Raw genomic sequence first — 26364 nt, 5'->3', positions numbered from 1 at the left:
CCCTCAATGGCCTGACATGGGAAAGAATGTCCAGAAGGGCATCCAACTGCTCTACTTGCACCCTAAACAATGGGCTTCTTAGTTTAATAGTCCAATTGATGAACCTCCAGGACCACCGAGAGATTACTAAACATTTTGGCTTCGAGGCTTTGGAGAAAAGATCACCAAAGAGAGAAGCAAGTGGCACTTGACCAACCCAGGTGTCCTCCAAGAAGTAGATATTATATCTATTCCCCAATTTGAAGGATAAACAATTCCAAAAGGTACCAAGATGCTTACTAACATCTTTCCAAATAGGAGAGAACTTCCAATAGCATTTTTCAGTTCTTATCCCAAGCCTTCTCCTTAGGTAATAGGCACTTCTAATTTGCTTCCATGGAGGTCTCAAACTTGAGCGTATACTTCCAAGCCCATTTGGCAAGCAAGGCAAGATTCATCGGGTCAATGCTCTTGATGCCCACTCCTCCTTGCACACTTTGTCCCTTTCTTTCCATAAGAATGCCCATCGCATCTGATCAATTCTATTCAACGTCCATTTTGGAAGCTTAAATACTAACATAAAATAAGAAGGTAAAGTAGTAAGTACTGAGTTAATTAGAGTGAGGAGAGGGCAGCTTGCTTCTCCAAGTTGCCAATTTTAAGTTAATCTTTTCAAGCAAGAGCATCCAACATTGTTTGGTACCTTCTTGTTGTCACAAAGCGGAAGACCCAAGTATGTGAATAATAGAGAATCTTTCTTGCAATTCATCATGGATAAAAACCTGGTAGCTTCTCCCTCATCAATGTTCATGCAGATTAAGGAGCTTTTGTGAAAGTTGATTCTCAGCTCCGAAGCACCTTCAAATGCAAGCAAAATTGCTCGGCGGCCGCAATACTTTCAGATTTGCCAGCACAAGAGAGAAGTATATCATCAGTAAAAAGAAGATATCTGATACCAGAGAAATCTTGGTTGGTACCAATCCTTCAATTAATGAGCCTTAGAGCCCCAACCTACCTAAGCAATTTAGCGAGAACATCAGTCGCCAATATGAATGAAGCTGGTTAGGTACCCATTTAGCAGCTTCTTTTTAAGATCAGGAAAAAAAATATAGAAGTGGCGCACGTTTACAGAGCAGTCATGGAAGAACATGCGCTCATCCTTGGCTTCCCACCGATGGCCAGGGCCATTGCTTCCCGCCATGGTCGATGAAGACGCAAGTAGTTGACGTAGAAACTGACTGTTGACTTTTAAGAAGACAAGAAGATCTCTGTCGTTTCCACTTCCTTCCACTGACTGCTAGGATAGTCCCAATAACCACTACCTATAAAACTTGTCCATGATCAGGTCTGGATCTACTTGCTCAGGGTTATTGATGAGGGGGTAGATCTGCAATTGCAAGTGAAATTACAACCAGCCCACCATTCAATGAGGACCATTTATCCAAGACACCTTCTCTTTGGTTGATATAACATGCACCGAAACTGCCTTCTTCCTTCTTTCCATTCACTGATCCGTGATAACAAACCAAATCTATCTTTGCTTGAAATGCATCTTTTGTTGTACTTACTGCAGTGTTGTTGTAGCTACTGCAGTGATTATGGTAACAAAGTTTTGGCAGTTGATGAAAGATCGTTGTAGGCTTCACTCGGTGCACGGAAGATTCGTAAAAATTTGACTGATCAATTAACAATTGCTAAAGGAAACGTTTTAACAGTCGGTAGGATCAGCAGGGCTCCAGCAAGAGTGGCTCCTACAGAACGCCCATCCAATTGACTATTTTGCAAGTCAATCGTCGATCGATTTCTTAAACCTTCGTCAGCAGCGCTGGGACTCTGAAACTGAGGTTTGGTTGGCAACGTTTCAGCTAGCGTGAGAAAGATCCGTGACAACCGAGCGTTTCAGGGATTGCAGTTCGGAATCTGATATATTTAAACTCAAGGGAAACAAACAAACAAAAAAAAAGAACAAGGAGAAGAAAGAGCTGAGTAGAAGCAGGATATTGGTGGCTCGGAGGAGTATCTTTGAATAATGTTTGACTCTGCAGAGTAGAAGTAGGCGTATAACGATGTTTCCAGGTTTTACCTTGAGCTTAAGCGTGTCGCCCGTCTCGTTCCCGTGGGCTGGGCTGGGCGAAAAATCATCCCAATCACCACATCTCGTTCCTGTGGGCTAATTACTCAGACGAGCGAATGAAGCCTATATATATATATATATATATATATAAAGAGATGCGATGATTGGCATGACGCACGGCCATATTAGTGCATGCGGTATAGGGTATAATCTTTCTCAGGCCTGTCCCAAATACTGATCCAGGAGTTGAGTTAAATTTGGAGTTCCACCAAGGCTACAACCATGTCAATTCCCTACCCAAGTCTAGCTCAAGGAGAGCTCACCTGCACAGAACTTGGGCCAGCCCAACAAGCCATTAGTCTCAGCTCGCAAGCACCAGCTTGCGTTGGAGGATCTGCTTCCAGGCGAGCAAGCTATGTTTATGGTGTTAAAAAGTACAGGTAGCTACTATTTGATACAACTTAGATGCTTCCATCGGCCACGCATTGGCACTTAGATATTACAATTCTACGGTGTCATAACCTTCTTTTTCCTTTCAACAGTTTGCGTTGGAAGCTCTTTTTCTTCCAGAGGGTCAATCACGTTAAAAAGTCACCCAGAAGCTAGACCTTGACAGATCTTGAATGCTTCCGACATGGCATATATTGGCATTCACATAGTACAGTTTAGTTCTACGATATCATATCTTCTCTCCTTTTCTTCTCTCTTGGTCGTCGCTTGCAAATGGTAAGCGTAGCGAGGGCCTCTTCTCTATCGCCTTGGCGTGATTTGACTGAACTGCTAGTGAAGGCATGTGCCCGGTGATCAGCCTTTTCAGGCCACAAATGCATGGTTACAGCACGCAAAGACTGTAAAGGCCCGTACAACGACCCACATCAACAAAATTTTATACCCATTTGAGTCCTCCCATCAAGGTCGAGGGAACAGTGGTCCATTTTCTTGGAAAGTTTTATTAGTTCTGCACGTCAACATTTGGCAGCACTTTCATGTAGAACTCGAACTTCAACCAAATTACTGAATTTGTTTATCACGGTTTGGTTCCAAGTTTTATTTCATGACAGTAATCCCATAGGCGCTGGCAATTGTTTGTATGATTAGAACAGAAAGTTAAAAAGGATAATTAAAAATAATAAAAATTATTGTTAGCTACCGAACTTTAATTCGGATGGTTCGAGCCACTGCCGCTCTAAACAAGGAGTGAGGGTTTGATTCCACAGATCATCGATCCTTGCTTCAACTCCTAACTATATTAAGCTCCAATCATGCAAATACTTGCTCGGTTTACCTAGTGCTAGGCTCCGAGCTGGCTGGTTTGGGCGGATAGGAAGTAGAAGGAGAGCAATAGCTTCTTCCAATAAACCAGTCTTATATATATATATATATATATATATATATATAGGGAGAGAGATTTGATTATACTCAAGGGTCATTATGGACCTGAAAAGGTCGCTTGACTCGTCGAGTCTTTAGCACGGCGGCCGATTCTCCTATCTCGAGAATATGCTCCTCGAGGTATCTTTGAGGTTGGCTACCAGAAGAAAGATGAGTGGGCTCGGTCTTTGGAAGGTCGGCGCCTCCATTCGTCTCCGAAGTATGCTTCCGAAGGCATCTCTGTGTTTGGCTATCAGAAAAAATCTAAATGGGCTCAATCTTTAGGAGGTCGGCACCTTCGTTCGTCTCCGAAGTATGCTTCCGAAGGCATCTCTGGGTTTGGCTACCAAAGAAATCTGAGTGGGCTTGGCCTTTGGGAAGTCGACACCTCCGTTCGTCTCTAAAGTATGCTTTCGGAGACATCTCTAGGTTTGGCTATCGGAGGAAAATCAAGTGGATTCGGTTTTCTCATCTCGGGAGTATACTTCTCGAGGCATCTCTAAGGGTTGGCTACTAAAGAAAATCTGAGTGGGTTTGATCTTTGGGAGTTCGGCTCTATGGTCATCTTTTTTTAGGAGTTCAGCTATCTAAGGCACTTGGGGGCCTCGGCAAGCCCGCCTGTGATGGTGTTGATGATGCATGCTGTCGGATGATTGTCGATCGACTCCAGGGTGGCGGACTAGAGGAGGAAGCAAGCACTTCTCAGTCATGCCAAGTATGGATGTACTGACCCAACCGCCCGCATCGGATGAACGCCTCAATCTCGTCTCTGAGCTGGAGACACTTCGGTGTCGTGGCCGTGGTCTTAGTGGCAATGGTAGTACTTCTTCTTGTCCCTGTTGAATGTTGTAGCCTTCATCCGATGAGGGGGATGTAGGTAGCCTCGACCTTCAATTTTCATTAGGACTTAGGTGCTCAAGGTGGTGAAAGGGGTGTACCTCTCGAACTTTCGAGGAGGGTTCTTGAGCCATCGCAGGCCTCTCTCGCGCCAAGACGAGACATTCCTAGGCTCTCTTCGCTCCTTGCGTCCCCTCTTGGTTCATTTGGGGACTCTCCCATTAGCAGATGCGTGGCAAGAGGCCATGGTTTCCTCAGCGTTGACTTATTTGTTGGCTCGTGCCAACATTTCGGAGAAGCCGATGGAGAAATGCTTCTCCCAGGAAAAAAGAAAGCTCGATGGCCATAAGCCGCTCTTTATTGTAGATATCACGACTGACTGATTCAGATCGCAAACCTCCAGCATTACCGTATTAAAGCAGCTAATATATTCTCCAAAGGATTTTCTCTCCCTCTACTTGATGTTGAGTAGCGTGTCTGAGTCGCGTCGTCGTTTTTGGTTGGAGATGAAGTGCGTTGCGAAGAGGAAGGTGAGCTGCCCGAAGGAGTGGATAGACTCGAGCCGAAGCCTGAAGAACCAGAATTGAGCCGCCTTGTGAAGGGTTGCAGCGAACGAACAGATAAGAGGCTCTTGATGGAGTCCCCGTCGGAATGGGGCGTTGTCTCCTATTCCGGGTGGGGTCGCTCCATCGGGTGTGCCGACTCTGATGCGACCGCTTAGGATTTTGGTCCTAAGAGCGGTGACTGTCCTGGGGCACATGGTGTGCCGGTGACTGAGAATGGGGACTCTGCTAGTCGGGTTCCGGTTGGGCTAACCGCACTATTGTCTGCTGTAGGCCCTGGACTGTTGAGTGAGCAGGTTGAACTGATCATTGTTTACAGACACGGTGGAATGCTTTGGTGGAGCAGGTTCAAAGCTCTCCAATGACCCTTGGAAGGTTGCGAAACATGCGATGCGTTGTAGGTACTTTGCGACTTCTTGCTGGTTGTCTCTCCTTTCGATTGATGTTGATGTAGCTGGGGACAGGGCCCTTCCTTGAGTGCCAATTTAGTGCCGCTGCATTCTGACCGAGGTAGGAGTGCAGCTCGGATGACCCTGAGGTCGATTAGAGACAGGCTGAGCAGGTTGGTTGAAGCGTTGGGCGTCAAATTCCTCTACTGGATGGCCTGCAAGAAGTCCACTTGTCGGAGAATTTTCGGCAGAGACCCTCCGATGCCTAAGTCACAACAACGAAGCAACAATATGAAAGGAAGAGATTTCAACAGAGTGAAGATTTTGTGAGGAGGATAGCGTATTGCATGTATATTGCATACCTGAGGTCCCTCAAATTACTCCCCTTATATAGGAAAGCCATTTTGTTGTTACCTGAGCCGAAATGGCGTGCAATGATGGCTAGGCAGCGGCCAGTGGTACGACCGCGGTGTAAGTGGCAATCCACATTGGCGATAGAGTGCGCTAGTAGAGTGCAGAATGTGAAGCCACCGTGACTGCGGATTGCCATGATTGTCGGTTGTTGGGGCTGTCAGTCTTTGTTGACACATATCGATTGTTCTCTACGGTTAGCGACTTCTCGGTCGGAGTCGAAATCATTCGCCGATCCGAAGTCGTTTGCGTTGGTTTACGTTTGATGACAAATAGATCAATTTAGCTCGAGATCAGAGTATCCAGTATTTCCTCCATCAATATTTTTTAAATTTTTATAGTCGGTCAGAATTTTGGCACCAACAGCCTCTTCTCATGGTCGCACCGACTTCCCATGGATCAAGCCAAGTCCCCTCATGCCGGCTCGTATGGCGAAGTAGTTTGGTAATGGTAACTGGCTCGGCTTCGGAGCATGTAGCTTTTGCTTTGGCTTATTTGCCCTACCTCACCCGGACATTTTGAGGACCAGCCGCGGTACAGATGTACGCAGTAGGCTGTACACAACACCATACAAAATGCAAAGACGTGTTGCTGTTCGATCACGTTCCTCTATGATTGGAGCGCCTCCCTTCCAAACAGCAAACAAATCGTTGTTCGGCACGAAACAGCGGATCAACCCTTCAAGTTTTTTGAATGCGAAAAAGATCCAAGTCTACGGTACCGCCAGGCTCCCTCCAGCCACGGGCCCCACCTTGCACCCTTTTTGCGGGCCCCGCAATCCCACACAGCATAGCATTGATTTCTGCCGGAAAAACCGGAGAATTCCGTGACGAGAGAAAAGAAAACGTACCTCCCGCCCCTCGCTTCGATCCGCGTGTTTGACTGCTCTGCCCCTCTTGAGTCTTGACTCCTTCTCAATTACCACAATGCCCCAAGATCGGGCCGTTCCCGGAATCCCAAAATACCCCCGGATTCCCGCCCTCCAAATCACCATTCGAAGCCGACCCTGCCCCCTAATCATTTTATAAAGGGCTATTTTGGTCGTTTTCCGGGCCATCATGGAGGGGGGAAAGTTTGGGGTAGTTCTAAATACACCCCCCTCCCCCCCCCCCCCCCCCCCCCCCCCCCCCCCCCCCCCCCCCCCCCCCCATTGCTCAGGACACCCCCCAAAAACCAAAAAAAAAAAACCCAAACTAACCTTTAGTGTAATTACCATATTGCCCTTGAAATTTTCTCAGTACACCCCCCTTCCTCCTCCTCCATCTCCTCCTCCGTTTCGTTTTGAAAAGGAAAAAAAAAACCACCCCTCAAACCCCCCTTAAACCCCTCGATCCATTTACATCGTTTAGGCGATCTTTGAAGGAGATTTAAGCCCCATTCGAAGCATGGACAAGCAACTAGTGATTTAGGACGAAGAATCGGCCGCAAAGGTACGTGTTCCACCTTGTTTCGAAAGTTTTTTTTTTTCACGGTTCGTGCTCCGTTCGGCACTGGATCGCCGAACAAAAGGCTTCTGTTCGGCTGCATAGTGCCGAACAGAAGCCTTCTGTTCGGCAACGCTCTACCGAACAGAAGGCTTCTGTTCGGCTGCACAGTGCCGAACATAAGGCTTCTGTCCGGCTCTGCTGCACAGTGCCGAACATAAGGCTTCTGTCCGGCACAGTGCCGAACATAAGGCTTCTGTCCGGCACACTGCAGCCGAACAGAAGCCTTCTGTCCGGCACACTGCAGCCGAACAGAAGCCTTCTGTTCGGCACTCTGCAGCCGAACAGAAGCCTTCTCGTGCCAAATCGCGTGCCGTGCTGAATTTTGTGCCGAACAGATCCTCTGATTCATTAATTCTTGGTGATAAATTATTTTATATGTAGGGCTATGCTACAACCGAATCGAGTATAATTGGATCAGAATTTGTACTGGATTACACAAGCGAATTTACAACTTACGAGGTATTATAATATATTGTGCAATTTTGTATTAGTTTAGCGAGCTATTTTTACAACTGTGTACTTACATAAATTGTTTAATGTATAGATCTTCAAGAGTAGAGAGGACTTGTGTAATTGGTGTCGTGAAGCTGGGAGGCGAAATGGTTTTGTTGTTGTAATCAAATCATCCGATGCAGGTACCATTTCTAAGAAACCCAGAATTACGTTAGGTTGTGAGAGGGGTGGGACGTACCGAACCAAAAAAGAAAAGCGAATAAAGACTGCCTGTGGGACAAAGAAGTGTGGATGCCCTTTTGCATTAAGAGGAAAGAAATTGGATACTGCGGATGATTGGATATTACTGGTCGTATGTGGAGTGCACAATCATCCCGCTGCAGAGAATCTGGAGGGGCACTCATATGCAGGGAGATTATCTGAGCAGGAGACGGAATTGTTAGTGGATATGTCGAAGAGTTTGGTTCGTCCAAAGGACATATTATCCACATTGAAGGAAAGAGATGCCCTTAATGTTACGACTATCAAGACTATCTACAATGTACGTCAACGGTTTAAGGTTGCAGAGAAAGCCGGGAGGTCTGAAATGCAACATCTATTAGGTAAATTATCAGAGGCTAAATATATTGAGTGGCATAGGAATTGTACTAATACGGATGTTGTGCATGACTTATTTTGGGCACACCCTGGCAGCATTGATTTGTTCCGTGCATTTCTCCGTGTGTTGATAATGGATTGCACGTACAAGACGAATAGGTATCGTCTTCCGCTCTTAGAGATTGTGGGGGTGACATCTACTGACATGACATTTTCAGTTGCTTTTGTATACTTAAATTCTGAGGGGGAAGAAAGCTATACTTGGGCATTAGAGAGATTGCGCAGTGTCATAGCTGATGATGTTTTGCCTGAGTTGATTGTTACAGATAGAGACTTGGCTTTGATGAATGCAATTCATAGAGTATTTCCTACTGCTAGACATTTATTATGTAGATGGCATATTAGTAGGAATGTTTTGGCCAAGTGCAAAAAATTTTTCGAATTGAAGGAGAAATGGGATAAATTTATTATGAGTTGGAATGTACTAGTGCTGTCCTCCACGGAAGACGAGTATAATGATCGCTGGAGTGCACTGCAGAGAGAGTTCGGTACCTATCCAGATGCACTACAGTATGTGTCAGATACTTGGCTGAGCAAATACAAGGAAAGATTTGTTGCGGCGTGGACTGATACATGCAGGCACTACGGAAATGTGACGACAAATAGGTATCACAAATAAAGACTCATTTAAATTTAATTTGCCTCAATTCTTATATCTAACTTTCATTTGTTTACTAGGGTCGAGAGTGCACATGCAAAGCTCAAAAAGCAGCTTGGATCAAGCCAAGGAAGTTTCGAGTCATCTTGGACTAGAATACATGGATTGATTGAGTTGCAGCACAGCTCCGTTAAAGCCTCATTGGAGAAGAGTTTATTGGTAGTGCAGCACAACTTCAAGCCAGCTGAATTCAAAGAGTTGCGAGGTTTCATATCTATAAGTGCGTTAAATCATGTCCTCGCCCAATCGATACGAGCCAATTCAGTTGGGTTTGATGATTCAAATTGTGGGTGCGCTATTCGACGCACACATGGTATACCATGTGCTCACCAGATTGCGCGGTACAGGGTGGAAGGTCGGCCCATTCCTCTCGACTGCATAGATCCTCATTGGAGGAAACTTGATATTCTGCCTACCCCCCCCGTGCAGCCAATTCAGTTGAGTTGTGATGCAGAGTTAGATTTGATTGCGCTACGATTCAAGAAGTTAGATGGGGCTTCTCAATTGCAGATGATCAAGAAGTTACGAGAGATTGCAAGTCCAGATAGTACACCTCTTTTAGAGCCTGCAAAACGGAAGACCGGTTCACGTGGGCGCGCTTCACTGAAGGTTGATACGTCTACTCGACGTGACCCGTCTGCGTTTGAGTTGGTTCTATCTGGACAGGATAGTTATTCACCTGGTGTTGAGAAAGTTACCATCCGCAATCCATCTACTCAGATTCAAAAGAGACGGCCCAAGCAAAAGGTAAGTACCAAATATTTATTTCCTTACAATAGGTATCACAACGTCTACGGGACGGTCCGTGCCGTGCCGGTATGTCATGTGCCGATACGGGACATGTCGGGACGTGCCGTGCCGAGATGTGCCGATACCTCTCGTTGCAACAATGTCTGACCTTCCTACCTCTCCGTTCTGTGCCAGTACCTCTTCTATCCCGCAAAGATATCGCTATCGGATTCGTAAATGGAAATCATTTTGTTGAGGTACTACGTTCACAACACTTGCGAATATTTAATTTTGCTTATTTAATCTTGCTTATTTATAATTTTGTAGCTATTAATATTTTCTTATTTCTAATTTTGAAGGTGTTCTTGTTGCCGGGACATCCCGTTCCGCCAGTAGCGACCAACTGGCGAAAATATCATCTTCCTTGTGCTACCGGATGGGAAAATTCATATGAAGCACGGATTCAACAGTTCAAAGAGAGCATCTCACCTAATGTTATAATTAGCGAGACAGTAGAGTTAGATTGATTATTTATATATGTACAATTTTTGAAAGTTGTAAATTTTTTGGGGCTCTTAGAGTCATGTACTGTGAAACTCCATCATCAGCTGGGAATACATATGACGACTGTTGTTTCCGTTGAGATTTCAGATGTAAACAGAAACATACTTAAGAGCTGGTGGGAGCAAACAAATCAAACAGGGGAACTAATAGACCTTTCTGATGTACAAGAACTTAACGGTGACAAGCTTGAGCAGATGATTAACACATTTGTTGGAAAAGAGGGCTCTGTGATGTTCTTGGTTAAGAGGTTAATCGGCTGGCCTCTCCTTGCAAGGCCAGGTCTTGCCATTGGCACCCTCTTAGGCTTTGCTGCCTTTTTTGGAGGGGAACTTTGTCCAGGGTCAGCTTTGATTGGAACAACATTTGGAGGTACCTCAGGGGGAGGTGGAGGCAGAACATCAGTCGTATCAGATTCAGGGTCAAACCCCCCACGGGACTCCATCTCCTCAGGGGGAGGTGGAGGCAAGACAGTAGAGTTAAGTTGATTGTTTATATATGTACAATTTTTGAAACTCCATCATCAATATAAATCAAAAAATATCTGTCTTCGCATTGTTAGATTGATTGTTATGTGCACTGTTATATTTATGTAAAATAGAACGGGCCAGGATTTACAAAGATTACACGTAAATGTACCAAAAATATATATTTTTCATTAATATCAAAGGCTTTACAAAGATTACAAAGGCTCCATCATCAATCCCTATGACGCCATCGTCGACGCGTGTACTGCTGTACGTCCGAATGAGAGGGTCCTGGATCCAAATGAGAGGGTGCTGTACTCGGGCCAGGCTCATCACCCAGAAGTACCTGATGCATCTGAGAAATAGTATCATATAGGTGCCCGGCACCTAGTGACGTAGCCTCTGAGGGACCCATCCGTACAATGTCGGTACTGATACCGAGTGCAGCTGCATTACGCCGCCGGTGCATGTCAGCATCATCATGACCTCCCCTAGCTCCAGAATGAGTACTCGAGCGCAGATGAGGAGGCTGAACTGCAACGTGCGTGATACGGAGATACCACTCCATGTATCCCGGTACGCTGTCTGATGGCCGGGTAACTGGGTGGCTCCTGCTCGCCTGGCTCAGCACGTGGTCCTCCCACCGCTCCCAAAGCTGATCCATATAGGAGTAATGTATCCGGTACGAGCCTGCTGTGGAACCTCTGTTGGCTCGCGTAGGGGCTAGTGGCGCTCGAGGGATGGTCTGAATACGACCAAACTGTCTAAGAACCCTTTCTGGATGATAGGGTTCTACGATATCAAGGCACTTGATGGAGCCACTAAAAAATGCGACGGGTATATATGGGCGATCTCCTCGAAGCCGATGATGGGGATCCCAAATAACCTGTAAAACAAAAGGTCCATTTCAGTTTTATACTATATCGCATATTAAATGTACTGACAAACACAAGCAAATGGTAATATGATACGTACCTCATCGATGCTCAAAAGGTCCAATGACTCACGTAGAACCACTAAATGGTCCATCGTGGTACGGGATGGAGTACCGGGCATCCAGCGGTGCACGCGGGGACTGGCATCAGTATACTCGAGCGACGGGTGAGGACTGAGTGCTGGAAAATGCTCATAAATCCATGCCTGCAGAAGCGTCATATAACCACTGATCTGTCTCACTGATGACCTCGACGCAATCCCCAACTGCCGATACAAATATGCTAAGGCAGCTGTACCCCAGGCATATGTGCTCACCCTATCCAGATCCCGCAGTAAACACAGATACGCTATAGGCACCCTGGTCCCACTCTTATCAGCAAAGAGTGTGCAGCCTAACAAAAATAACAAATAGGCTCGTGCTGCACACTCTATCCTCTGCTGCCTGTCTCTATCAGATACAGAGTGAAACTGAGTCCTCAGCCACTCCATCCTCACAGACTGACCGCGCGATGACAGTACCTCCTGACGCGCGTCTCCAGCTGACACCCCCAACAACTCCACAAGTAGCTCCTCAGCATCCCGATCACTCATCCTCTCAGGAGAAACTGATACTGAGGAACCTGCGACAGGAATCCCTAAAATGGCGGATACATCATCCAACGTGATAGTGATCTCGCCAAATGGTATATGGAAGGTGTTCGTCTCGGGCTGCCATCTCTCTACGAAGCCCGAAATCAGAATCTTATCGATGAATCGATAAGAGCACTGTACTAACTCTACGAGGCCCGACTGCCTCAATAGTGCTCTGAACCTGGTATTTGGTTGGTTTGAAGACCACCACTTCCATTCACCAACCTTGGCAGTATGGTTCATGCACTTTAGTGGAGCTCGTTCCTGTAATATAAATATATAATTACTACTACTTTATAAAACATCAATAAACAAAATATAATGCTATAACAAATAAACAATACCTGTTGCCTCCAGATGGAAGCTGCTATATGCGTCCTGAAACTGATCAGGACGGACTCATCCTCTGGACCTCCTGGACATGGTCCAACGGACTCATCGTCTTCGCCCCTAGCGGGCATATCATCATGCTCTGACTCAGGAGAGTCCGATGGCATATGAGCAGGCTCGGGAGAAGCAATCCTAGCACGACGTCTCCTAGCTGACGCCGTAGGTCTAACTCTGGCGGGACGGGGATCCATGTCTGAAAATATAGAAATTCAATGTTAGGCTATATCAAAGAAAATAATTCAATTGCATACATAAATGTTCGGCACAAAATTCAGCACGGCACGCACCAGAAGCCTTCTGTTCGGCTGCACAGTGCCGAACAGAAGGCTTCTGTTCGGCTGCACAGAGCCGAACAGAAGGCTTCTGTTCGGCTGCTCAGAGCCGGACAGAACCATTCTGTTCGGCATTGTGCAGCCGAACAGAAGGCTTCTGTTCGGCACCGTGCAGCCGAATAGAAGGCTTCTGTTCGGTTGAGTGTTGCCGAACAGAGGGCTTCTGTTCGGCACTGTTCAGCCGAACAGAACCCTTCTGTTCGGCGATCCAGTGCCGAACAGAGCACTGGAGGCGGGGGGGCGGGGGGGCGGGGAGCTACCTCGACGTGGTCGTGGAGGCGCCGGCGAGGTGCTCGTTGCTCGGGAGATGGCCGGGGAGGTGGTTCCGGGAGAATGCCGGCGACGAGAGGGAGAAGGGGAGAATGCCGGCGACGAGAGGGAGAAGGGGGAACGGGGGGGTTTTGGGCGAGGGAGAAGGGGGAGACGGAGGGGGTTTGGCCGCCGGCGAGGTGCTTGAGGTTCTTGAGGCGAAGTTTTTTGGGCGGAAGGGAGAAGCCGGCTGGAGTGGAGTTTTGGAGGGGAAGAGCGGGGTTGGGGGGGGGGTTTGGGGGGTGTAGAGAGCAATTTAGGTGAGGGGGTGGGGAGGGTGAAGGGTAATTTAGGATTTTTTAATTTTTTAGGGGTGTCCTTAGCAAATGGGGGGGGTGTAGAGAGTATTTAATTTTTTTTTAATTTTTGGGGGGGGTGTCCTGAGCAATCGGGGGGGGGTGTATTTAGAACTACCCGAAAGTTTGGGGCCATTTTGGGACGAGCCGTTCCGAAAATACCCCGGTGGTCAAGCTAAAAATAACGGTCGTGGTGCAGGTGGGATGCATGAGAGGGCGGGCAAGTCCACCCTTCCCCATGTGATCTGGTCGAGGCGGGGCCCTTTTTTTTTTATTCGTCAGGCTCCTTGTCGGAGACCGCCAGCTCCAGGGGCATTCTGGGAATATCCCTTTCGCCTGCCACGTTTGCCACCGCGCCCCTCCAGGGGCAGCCCCGTAGTATCCCCAAACGTCGAGGCGGTTATTTCCATCTCTCCGGCGCAGAGGAGCTTGAATTAAAAAGTTCAAAAAAATTAAATGGTGGGGCTTGTATCGTTAATTTGGTAATTAACAAAGTTTAATGGTTAAGATTGTGGATATTTTGGGAATGGGACTGCGGGAGAAAGGGGGGAAAGGGAGGGACCGAGGAGGTGGTGCTGTTCCACATGGGTTCGCTGCCGCTGGGGCCTCATCATCCCCCCGAGCCAGAGGCGACGAGAACCGGTCCTCGCCGGCCGGAGATGGCCGAAGACAAGGTATTTTCCGGCGAACTCTGTAGCTTTCCCGGCGGCTTGCGGCCGGATTCTGGCGTTTCCGCGGTTTGGATTCGTTGTAGTATCTCTTCCTCCGATCGATCGGCGGAGGTTTTTCTGTTTTTGATCCTTTGACCGCTCTTCTTGGTCTTTGGAGGGAGATCAAACGCGGCTTGCAAACTACTTAGTCTCTTTCTTTTCGATTCTTGAAATATGTTTCTTTTTTCCCTTTTTTTAAAGATCCTGCGGCATTTGTTTTCCCCGATTTATTCTGTAGTTTTAAGATTCTTGTTCTGGCTTCTTGATTGAATCGGCTAATAGATCCGAGTATTTTGTATTTTCTTTTTATGCTTTTCTAAATTCCTTTGATTGGGCTACTGAGTTCTCTTTCCAGTTTTGGCAAAACCAAGTTTATTCTCCCATGACGATCCTGTGTTAACGCTGAGCTAGCTTTGATTTTTTGCCCCCCCTAAATGTGCTTCTCTTCCGATTTTGCTAAGTTTCTTAGATCCCCACCCGTGGTCGTTATCTAGAGTTTTCGAAGCGTCGGTCGCCATGGGATCCTCGACACATTGTAGTGTTTAGGTTGGATGCTTTACCTGAACTCTAGTTTTGTCTTTTTCTTTGTATTTTCCGGATTACCGTTCCTTGGACATCTGGTTCTTTGCGTCATCATAAAATTTTCTTGTTGCTTGCGGTTCAATCTTTTACACATTGCTGGATGGTTACGCCTTATTCTCTTTAAACGATCTCTACTGCTAACGGGTTCCATGGTTGCGATGCGCAAGTTTTGAGGTGTTTGTTGCTTTCGTGGGAGTTTATGGGCTGTTTGCGTTCTCTTTTGCGTTTTCTTCCTTTTCGTGGTAGCATTTCTTTCAATTCTACTGCCGTTTCTTCCTCTCCTTGAGCGCTTCCTTAGGATCTTTGGAAAGTCATTATTTCCAATGGTTGGTATATTGATCTTGATTTCCGCTGGTTCTGATTTCTTTGAGTACTTAACGTCTTTCTTCTTGATTCATATTTCCCTGCCGTTCTGTTTCTATACTTTTGAGTGAAAATGTCACCAGGAAGCGTCTGTTGTTGAGGGGAATGGTCCAGTAACTGGTCACATTATCTCTACTACCATTGGAGGCAAGAATGGCGAAGCCAAACGGGTAAGATTTCATGAAATTACTGTATAACCTAAAATTAGGTGAGCCACAAAATAATGTCATTTTTAACTTGGGCTCTGTTTCTCATGTCTTTCAGACCATTAGTTACATGGCAGAGCGTGTTGTGGGTACTGGGTCATTTGGAATTGTCTTTCAGGTATAATTATAAGTTTTGTGTGTCTAATTTTATCTACGTCAGAGGTTTAGTAATTGGTTTTTATGTTGGTTACTCCCATGCAGGCTAAATGCTTGGAAACTGGGGAGACTGTTGCTATAAAAAAGGTCTTGCAGGACAGGCGATACAAAAACCGTGAGCTACAACTGATGCGTTCGATGGATCATCCAAATGTGATTTCTCTGAAGCACTGTTTCTTCTCCACCACTAACAGAGATGAACTGTTTCTCAACCTGGTCATGGAATATGTCCCTGAAACTGTATTCCGTGTCCTGAAGCATTACAGCAATGTAAAGCAGAGGATGCCGCTTATCTATGTGAAACTTTATATGTATCAGGTATCTTTCATTTCTTTTATTTCCTTTAGGTGTACAATGGAAATTGGCCTGAATTGATTACTTTGACATTTTGATGCAGGTATTTAGAGGGTTAGCATACATTCATGCTGTTCCAGGAGTTTGTCATAGAGATGTGAAGCCACAGAATATCCTGGTATGCTTGTTATGCATATATAAATGGGTAAACTTGTTAGTATTTTTGGAGAATGGTTATTTGCAAGGTTTACCGTATTGACCCATACCAACCATGCTGTGCCATATTGGTAAGGTACTGGTGTAATACTAAGCAGCTTCGGTTGTGTATATGAGTTGAACCGGTTTGAACCAAGTGGAACCATCCCATACTACTCGGTATTGCTTGAAATTAAGGTGCTTGCCATATCGTACTGGCACGTACCGCTTGGTTTCGGGTGGTGCCATGATAAAAAAGAGAAAAAGAGGGGTAGGGAGCTGTCTTGATACAGGGTGTGTACCATACAATACTGTCTGTACCATACTAAACTGCTATCGTATTGGTATAATGCCCGGTACCAAGATTGCATATCCTAGTTATTTGATTCTTCTCTTATTGTCAATGGGCATCATGTAGGTCGATCCTCTTACTCATCAAGTCAAGCTTTGTGACTTTGGAAGTGCCAAAATTCTGGTAAGTTACTAGTTCTGAATTTCAACATTTTTAAATGAGATAGGTCATGTATGTGTACAATTTTAGATTTAATGAATGTCATGACATATATATGTAGCTTTTGCTGTGGCACCTCTAAAGTACTTATTTGCTAGCCTTATAGAAAAATATGAGAAAATGTAATCCTTGCACGGAACCAGGTTTTTACCTGAAACAGGTTTAAATCACTATAGATTTCTGGCATGCATGGATTCTCACTCTAGCCTGTCTGATGTATCTTCACATCTGGTGGTGTATCATGGATGCATATGAAAATTACTGTGATTTCATGTAAATCATCCAACTCATTTTGTATCTAAAGACTTATGTGATATTTTCACAATATATGTTGCATTCAAATCTGTTGATAATTATCGTGTCATAATTTATTTTGAATTCTGCACTATGTTTTGGTCTTTTGATGTTTTCCTATAAAGTGAAAGCTTTCCTCTGATAATTCCTCAACGAGCATATTCTTTGGATTTATCTTTACCAAGAGAGAACCTGTATCCACAACAGTTGTTTAATTGAATGTTTCCTTCTTGACAGATTTTCCCTTATACGTATTAGCTTTTTGGTTATTGGGTTGGAGAACTAAGGCACCATCTGATGTTCCCGACCTTTTGGTCAACAAGCACAGTGGCATATCAATGCTTTTGTGGTGATATGTTTGGTATTAACCAATTCTTCTTCCCGAAAATATATGGATATGGACACTTGCCTTGCTGACGTTAGATTGATACAAGGATGAAGAGGATGCCTGAAATATATTATGTCAAAGGACAAATACAATGTATATTCAGATGATTATTATTTTATATTATATGGAGCAACCGAAGTAAACAGTTTTTTAAGGATAACCAGAAGCACATGTATAAATATACATCAGCAAGTGTCAAATTGAAGAATGACAAAGACTAGTTGCTTGTGTAATTTCAGATGGATGTGTTCATTCGGGACATGAGAAAACCACATAATAATCTTTATCGCATGAAATTTTTTGATTTAGTACTTGTGTCTTCGAACGCAGCTTGAGTAGAAATGAGTTTTTTGATTCTGAGCAGTGAACACTAATGAAGTCTATAAGCATGAGTAGTCCTGGTCTTGCATTACAAATTTAGCAAACTTTGTAGATGGAAATGAAACACCTTGTTGATTTAGTGGTCAATTCATTTTTTTCCTAGATAGCCAATCAATTTTAATCAGTTTATCCATAGCATGCTTGTCAGTTGGAAGTGAACTATTTCATGTAGGTGACTGCTTTGTAGTCATTGGAGGGCTTGATGATTCATTTAGGCTGATAGCCATCTTCCATTCTCATTTGGGTTAGTTGATAGTGATCACATGAATCAAGCAAGCATCAAAGAAGGTATCCACTTCTTAATCAGATGTAATTACAGGATATTTTTACTAGCCTGCCAAATGTGTATTTTGCAGAAAGGGTGCTAAGTTAGATAGAAAACTTGTACCTTTTATTTTGCTTTTGTTTTTTCGGAACACATGGTTAGTAGGTTATAAGTATTGATGGTATATCGAGGACAAATAGAGTGGAAATAAGTTTATGAAACTTTGTAAGGTATTGAGGTCCTTAGATCATGTGAGAATCATAACAGGAAGGGATATGGTTGAAGATTTTTTTCCTTCCTTGCATGCTTGAATATACAATAAGCCAGGATAATACGTGATCAGAGCATAAGATCCTATTAGAACTTCAGTACTGACGTGGTTTGGGTGTAAAACTTGCATGTTGGTATTCTCAATATGTCCTCATGTTGAAATTCTCCATGTCAGCTGAGCAAGGAACAATCAGTGTGGTCCATATCCAGTTGGGCTCAAGCATGCTGTGGTGGTTCTCTTTTGAGTGGTCATTCTAGAATATGTTCCATCTCATGCATATGACATATTGAAAGAGATATAGTTAGCTTATCTTACCTTATATCCTAATAATTTTATTCTGTTATGGTAACTAAATGAGTGTTCTTTTGTTAAATATACATATCAAGATGCAATTTTTGATCTTTCCTGGAAAATATTTTGTTTATCTATCCACCATAGTTTGTTTTCAGATACAGGTAGTGAAAATATTTCTTTTGGATATAGTTTGATAAGTGGCATGCCTCACGCCTCCTAGATCTTTATGATCTTGACCTTTGCTTGGAGTACCTATTTTATATGGTTGCTTCTTACATCTCTATTTTTCACATCAGGTTAAGGGTGAAGCAAACATATCATACATTTGCTCTCGCTATTACCGTGCTCCAGAGCTTATATTTGGTGCAACAGAATATTCAACATCAATTGATATATGGTCAGCAGGATGTGTACTTGCTGAGTTGCTTCTTGGCCAGGTGAGTATTTGCTCTTTCATTTCCTTATTCACTTTATAAGTCTTCTGTCATAGTAATATCCTTTCAGCCACATAAAAAAGCATTAATCATTTACTTATTCCTTTTCTTTACAATTTCATTAGCCATTATTTCCTGGAGAAAGTGCTGTTGATCAGCTTGTTGAGATAATCAAGGTATAAAATAAGTCCTCATCTGTTAAAAAATTCTTGTTTCTGTAGCAGGGTTTGATTATGTATGAGGTGTTTTCTTTCAGGTTCTTGGTACTCCGACTCGAGAAGAAATTCGATGCATGAATCCTAACTATACAGAATTTAGATTTCCTCAGATAAAAGCTCATCCTTGGCACAAGGTAGACTTCACATACATTCTTTAGCACCATTTCATTTTTTTTTTTTTTTTGGTTTTTACCCCTTCTTGATTGTCTTACCTTACAAGATTATAATGCTTTTAGGCTACCAACAACTCACTTGTTTTGAATGCTAAGGCCTGTTTCCTGGATATCTTTCCATAACCTTGGAGTGCTACATTGATTGCTCACTTCTTCATGTCCTATTTAATGCTTCTCAAACTCTTGTGCGGTGCTTGAAATCCAAGAAATAATTGCTGTTAGCTGGTACTCTAAGATATTGCCCACGTCCCTTTGCAACATGCAGATGTCTTGGACCTCTTTGACTAATTCTTAAAACAAGTTTTTTATCCTTCACAAAATGCATTCCAGCAAGTATTGTTGTGGTCTACTTTGTGGCTTGCTAGGTACCCAACTGTCTGCATTGTTGATTATATAAATATATATATTATATCTGTTGAAGCTTGGATTTATAGCTTAGCTGGTTGATAAGATTATTGCTTATGTTGAAGTATTGGTATTTGATGCAGCCAATCCATCAGTAAGATGATTTAGAGACTGAGTGTTATATTAGCTTCAAGGTGATGACTCTACAAAAGCTTTGCTTCACATTGTAGGAAGGTGCAATTTGGGTCAGTCAGGTCTGGTCTAACTAGTTAAGTATCAAAAAACCAATCTTACCTAACATGACCGCATAATCCTGGTTGGGATGATTGGCCTGTCTCAGCCCAAGACATGTCGAGCTCTGGTTTTTAAGCTTGAAATTGATCTGTAACAGGTATCAGTTGACATTGCTCAAACCTGTCTAAACTGAAATCGTTTATTGTATATAGCCTGCAGATGCACTCATGCATTCGCAGATACTTTAAGTTTGTAAAATATAATTTGGCCTGCCTATTTGGTGAGATAAAAGGCCCTAATTCTTTTGCAACCTCTCAAAATCACTAAATCCGACCTAAATCTTGGTCGTCTCCTTTATGCATGACTTTTGCTTATCCATATTTACCTCTCTTGTACACAATTATGCAGGAAGCGTTTCTTTTTCAGCAGACTTTTGCCAATTTCCTTAAAATGCTGTTGTGATGGTAAATGATTTGAACTTGAGTTTTAGAATATCTGGCAAGTGTACTTTAAATTGGGCTAGGTTTAGGCTCCAGCCTTGATGTTATTATTCAGATCAAGCCTGATCCAAAGTGTTTATACGCTTCGGTGAAGGCTTGGGATTAGGGTCGTCTGACTCGAGTCCAGCTTATTAACAATCTTGCCTAATCCAAGTGCCACTATACACGGCTATCAACAAGGACAAAAATAGTTTGAAATGGGCCAAGTTAGATTGCAGTGGAGAATCATTTTTGTTGGAGACTTGAGTAGCATACAACTATGAATTATCTGATAACAAGATTACACCTTAGATCAAATTTAATAGCAAGGTGCACTAATTCTGGCATACATAGTTGCATATATTACTACAAGTATATACTGTGCCATTAATATATGCATTGCCACCATTTTAGATCAACTAGGATTTGGGATTGTATTGGTCTTTGTTAAAGGGTTGCGCTTTGTCATTTCGAGTTTTGATTATGGTTGGTTTCATTGAGGTTAGCATCTTGGCCTTAGAGGTGAACAATGGGGAAATGAGGATTCAGACAGCATGCACCTAGTAGGTGGAACATGGTTTAATCGTTATGTTTATGGATTAGGGTAAATTTGTTTAATGGTTATCTTGTACATGATTCAGTTGTTTAGTTGTTTAGTCCGCTTGAGTTTCATTTGGGTAAGCTCTTGACTCCAGCACAACCTAAACATGATTTGGGTAGAGCCCCTACCAAAAACTTGGGTTTGCTTTTGGTCAACTTGGCCCAGGTTGCACTACGATAGTGCAGCTAATACGGTTGTTGCACAGTTAAAATGAAACAAAAAAGGTACTTATCTTTCCCCCTCTTCAAAAGTCAGACATCAGCCATCGCGAACCATTGCAACATAGTATAATTAGCAGAGAAGTTGTTATTACTTTAGATAAAGAAGGGAAGGCAGCTATTGAGAAGGAAGCTCACCAGCCCCATAATAAGCAGTTAAGTCATTGCAGACTGTGGCCTGCTCATTAACTGATTTATTGATCTTTGGGAAGAGCTTATCCTTATGCCCTCCTATGCAGTAGCTACTAAGTGGAAACTGAGATTAGTTAGCATTTGTTTTTTCAGAACTCTCGCTGCCATTTTGCACTCACCTAATTTACTAGCATGTGCATTATTTCTGGTATTTGTGCCTATGAGTTATGTTGAGTTTTATTCATCAGGTTTTCCACAAGCGAATGCCTCCAGAAGCTATAGATCTTGCATCCCGTCTTCTTCAATATTCACCAAGCCTTCGTTGCACTGCAGTGAGTTCTCCCTTGGGTTGTGCATCTTATAATTTTAACTGCAATGAAATCTAGATACTCTTAAGTTGTGCTAAGGAGTCATCTTCTGTTATTCCATCGTACATTTTTAAATCAGAATACTTCATTCTCTCCACTTCCTTGTTATATATTTTCAAAATTTGCATGCAGTGACTTTATTTGTGGACCTCTAGATAATTCTCTGTCAATAACTTGTATTTGTCAATTAGCAGTTATCGTGTTGATATCAACTATTCTTTTCTATTTGATAAATGCAGCTTGCTTTTCAAACCACTCTCACACATTTGCCATAAGTATTTTTGATGCCTGTTAATCTAGTACCATTTTTGCTTTGTTGCAAGTTCTATTCTTCCTTGCCAGTTTGTGATTTTTTTCGCTGATCATTGAAATGGGGAAAAAAACAAATATGAGGTTTATTACTTTTTTAGACTTAAAAGCTACAGATAACATGATTAATTTGAAGCACCAACAGATTGTAGCTTAACAACTTGTGTCTGTTCAATATGATAATGTTTGGACCAGAAATCTCATCAATGCCACAAGCCGATTTTCTATTGATGGACAAGGTTGAGTGGTCATCTGAACCCAGGACTTAATAATTTTAATTGTTTGAATACAATCAACTTTCATAGGTCCTATTTTTAATCATGGGCACTTTAGAGTGACCACTTCTCCCCCAAGTCAAACTATTGACTGGTGGATTTAGGTGGATTTATCTGGTTGTTACCACAGGTAGGAGTGCTGTTTTCTGTCTCTATTGGACTATATTTATTTTCTAAAAAAATTACATGCATAATTATGTGAACTGATCCAGGAAAATTAATTTCTGAATTTCTTATGTGTGCAATGTCAAATTATTTTTGTTGCAGCTTGAAGCTTGTGCCCATCCTTTTTTTGATGAGCTACGAGAGCCCAATGCACGGTTGCCAAATGGTCGCCCTTTTCCTCATCTCTTCAACTTCAAACAAGAAGTAAGTTTTCAAACTCCTTCAAATTCCAAAATGATTTGGTTGTCCTTAAACAGGACTATAATATTACTGCTTTGCACATGCTTGAGAAATCCGAGTTTGATATACTGTGTTAATCTTCTGCTCCTTGTGTGGCTAAATTGTGCAAAATGTGGAAATACTATTCAGAGACATCTTTCTTACCGTGCTTTCTGAATGCAATCATTTCTTGAGCCAGTATATCTGAGTATTTGTTCTTTTCATTTCTTTCTCATACGGATAGTCAACAGTGTAGTACACATGCTCCTTGTGCAGTAGGCAAGCTAGCTGATGATATTTCAGCTCTTTCTTGTCATCAATTTCATTAGTAATTTTATGTTCTTAAAGAAATATAGTTTCTCTTTTTTGGAAGTTAATCGGTCTCTATATTGATGTCCTTCATTCAATATCACTGGCTTATATTTCTTGCTAAAATTTGCATGGACCATCAAGAATCTGAAACAAATTTAGTTAAATGTCTTTGCTCCATATTTACCAAGTTAGCTAAGGTCCAATGTTTTATAAGATCAGTACAACCGAACTTTCTGGGTACATAATTTGTTTATTAAACTGATGTTCTACTTGAATTAATAATGTGCATGCCACTTATCTATTAGGTTGACTAAAGTTCAGTCGACTGTAGGGTGAGATTAATCGAGCTTTCTTTTTATGACATAATATGCCATCAGGAAGAATATCACCACAAATAGCTTTGAAAAATGCTAATTAGCAGCACATTTCTGTTGTATGGTCTTAAACTTGTGTTCCACCATATAAAATGGACATTAGTAGCCAGCGTGATAGGCAGGACCTCCAATGTTGGATCATTTAATCCACCTTGTGGCCTTCTTTACAGCCTCGAACTTACTGCCACATGCAGCTCATCTCACCTGCAGTGCATCTTGTCTTGCCTGTTGCAGGCAGCCTCACCAGTCCATTCTTTTATCTCCTTTCTTCATCTCCTTTTGAATCCCATCAACTAATTCTTTAGTAAATTCTTTTATCTGTGATGTCATGTTTTTTATTAATCCTTAAAGTTTTAATGTTAGAATAAAATAAAGTACCAATAAGGAGTCCAATATGTATCTGCTAGAAATCAATTATTTAACTTTGTAGATGAATTGTATAACTGCCATACATGATCTTCTCAAAGAATCTCTTATCAACAGGCAGGAATCATTCTTACATGCATGTAATTTAGTCCTGGAGAACTGCTGCAACTTGTATATGTTTAACAAAATAGAAGTCACTATACCTGTTTGAAATAACTCCAGCTTTACTTTCATTAGTTAAGTGCTTGTATTCTGACAAGTTAGGTGGTAAAAGAGTCGTTGGGTCTATTTCTTATCTTATTAATTAAAATTAATACAAGATGTTTGTACAGTTGCAATTCTTCGCTAGTCTGACTAGACAATTGGATGCTTCTGATTATCTCATCAGAAGCATGTTTTTTTACCACATGAAGCATCCATTACCATCATCTGATGCTCTCTGTGATGTTTAAACTCCAGCATCTGCATGGAAAATTAGATATGATATATTTGTGGACTTTTAAAACCTTAGAAAACTTATTTACAAAACGTTAGAGTAGGCTTAGATAATGATAAACATATCCAAGTTCCATGCAAGTGGTGAGATATTTTTACGCTAGCTATTGTCAGGATGATGTATCCTGGCTTAACAGATGGGCAATTGCATCTGATTTTTTTATCAAACTGGTTACATTTATGAAGCATTTTCCCTTGTGGTATTTGTGAGGAACAAAGCATGCCTGTGTAAACTTTAGTAACCCAATTGCATTGGAACAGAACTTGATGTTTAATATGCATGGTCATGCAGTCCTGGATGTCATGTTCTTTCATTGCTGTTTGGGAGCTACAGGGAACTGCAACCTAGCTAATTTCAGTTCTTGAAAGCATCTGCTTATACTATGGATGTTCAGAGTTCGTAACATAATTGCCATAAGGGGTAAGCTAATGCGGGAAGCATTAACAGAGCATCAGGAAACAAATGGTGAAGAGAACCACCTAATTCGGGAAGCGAGAAAGATTTTCCTAAAACAAGCAAAAAAAATATTTAAAGGTTATTTACATGGAAAATATCTGTTAGTTTTCTAGGAAGAACTAGTTTTGTTGTATTCCCATTAGTTTGTCATGCATGGATGATTTAACACTAACCGGAAACTTAACATGTTTTTTCTGCAAATTAGTCCCTGAGCTTTTCCATATTTGAATAACCAATTCCGATCTTTTCATATTTATATAAAAGTCCTTGTAAAGTTTTCTATTTGTGCAAACTGGTCCTTCTGCTAGTTTTCATTGTCTAAACCCTACTTAAGGTTAACCATGGTTGCAGAAGGACAAAAAATGCTCTTCGCTTAATAAAGCTCAGGACTCCCTCTCATTGCTCGTTTCACCCTTCTCTTACTCGAGGCTTGGCTAGGGACCAATGATGGAGGGGCATGGCTCAAGGGTTGGTAAAGTGCAAGGGTGAAAGGCAACAAAGTCGAGAAAAATATGAACTTGACACTGTTAGGAGAATTCCGTTATTATCTAGGTAACCAGGTGGACACAAGTATTAAGTTACAAGATTTCACTGATTAAAATGTAACAGAAAAGAGAGAAATTAATACGCATATATGAAAGATTTTAGGGACTGATCTTCATAAGGTCCATTTAATATGTAGAAACCCCTCTTGTTGAGTATTTGCTATTTTTTACTTCCTGTATATATTAAGAAATTCATAGGAGGGTTATTATATCAAGTACATTAATGAAACTAATTTAACTCCTCATCCACTGCCCATAGGAGATCTAGTTCTCATTTAATACATCCTCTCTAAAAGTCCCAATTTTAGTTCCCAAGGACCAAAAATCCATGTTTTCAAAGAGACTCTTTGGAGTCATTCCTTGAAGCCTCTCCCATGCATTGAATCTGTTTCTGGATTCAGTTTCCCCTGAAACTTATCTGGATGTGGGAAACCAATTTCTGGGCTACCATGCTCTTTAGACAGCAATATTGAAACCTATCATGTGGATGTGATATTCATAATTTGATGCATTTGCTGCTGCTTCTTTTTTTTTTTTTCCGTTTGCAGGCAGCATGTGCTTCGCCAGAGCTCATCAACAAGCTGGTGCCCGAGCATGCGAGGCGACAATATGGTCTCACTTTCCCGCTTCCAGGTGGGACGTGAGACGGTAACTAGGCAGGACACTTTTTGATGAATTGCGATCAGAAGCACGGAGGCCTTCAGGGTTTGAACGGAAAATGATGGATGCTGAACTAGTGAGCTGCTGGTTTATTAAGTGGTTCATGTCTTAATCCTACCAATATTGCAGCCTTGTATATTGCCTGATTGTTGGGATTAAAAATGATTGTAAGGAGATGCTGATGCTGAGTGTTCAGCAAAGGGCCAGAAAGTGGTGGCGGGTTTCGACTTTGTGTTAGAAGCAGATGTAGGCCGAGTCTTCGCTTTGTTCTTTCTTGTTCTTTCTGATGGTATGTTAGTATCTAGTAGTCTAAGTTGGACACTCTTGAAGCTTTGATGGTTCGCGTAAATGTTGTCGCTCGGCAGGAGTGCTCTGCGAAGCTGGAAATAGATTTTCGGGTGTCGCTAGTTCTAACCCCATGGAAAATCTAAGCTGTTTGTTCCGTTGCATGATGGTGGGGGGTTGCATCTTGCTTATCGAATTTCTTCCCTGCATTTGCGTTGATAAGGGATTGTCCGGTTTGCATGAGACAACAGCGCCCGGTTG

General features: G+C 42.6%; 1 protein-coding gene across 1 annotated transcript; it reads left to right on the top strand.

Moving 5' to 3' along the window:
* Window positions 1–14056: 14056 nt before the first annotated feature.
* Window positions 14057–26167, top strand: LOC103707356 (shaggy-related protein kinase eta-like). Its single transcript, XM_008791804.4, has 12 exons — window positions 14057–14203; window positions 15268–15354; window positions 15449–15508; window positions 15592–15864; window positions 15944–16018; window positions 16454–16510; window positions 18736–18876; window positions 18999–19049; window positions 19130–19225; window positions 21522–21605; window positions 22493–22594; window positions 25707–26167. Exons 1-12 carry the CDS (start codon window positions 14114–14116, stop codon window positions 25800–25802), a joined length of 1212 nt encoding a protein of 403 aa, XP_008790026.1. The 5' UTR covers window positions 14057–14113; the 3' UTR covers window positions 25803–26167.
* The last annotated feature ends 197 nt before the right edge of the window (window positions 26168–26364 follow it).

Source organism: Phoenix dactylifera, chromosome 8 (assembly GCF_009389715.1).
Source record: "Phoenix dactylifera cultivar Barhee BC4 chromosome 8, palm_55x_up_171113_PBpolish2nd_filt_p, whole genome shotgun sequence".
NCBI classification, from domain to species: domain Eukaryota; kingdom Viridiplantae; phylum Streptophyta; class Magnoliopsida; order Arecales; family Arecaceae; genus Phoenix; species Phoenix dactylifera.
The sequence above is the reverse complement of the archived record's forward strand: the minus strand, read 5'-3'. Positions and strand labels throughout refer to the sequence as shown.

Coding starts and splice junctions, on each gene's coding strand:
- LOC103707356 (XM_008791804.4), top strand. CDS start 14,114: ATGGGTTCGCTGCCGCTGGGGCCTCATCATCCCCCCGAGCCAGAGGCG. Junction 18,877..18,998: donor CTGAGTTGCTTCTTGGCCAG/GTGAGTATTTGC, acceptor CAATTTCATTAG/CCATTATTTCCTGGAGAAAG. Junction 19,050..19,129: donor AGCTTGTTGAGATAATCAAG/GTATAAAATAAG, acceptor GTTTTCTTTCAG/GTTCTTGGTACTCCGACTCG.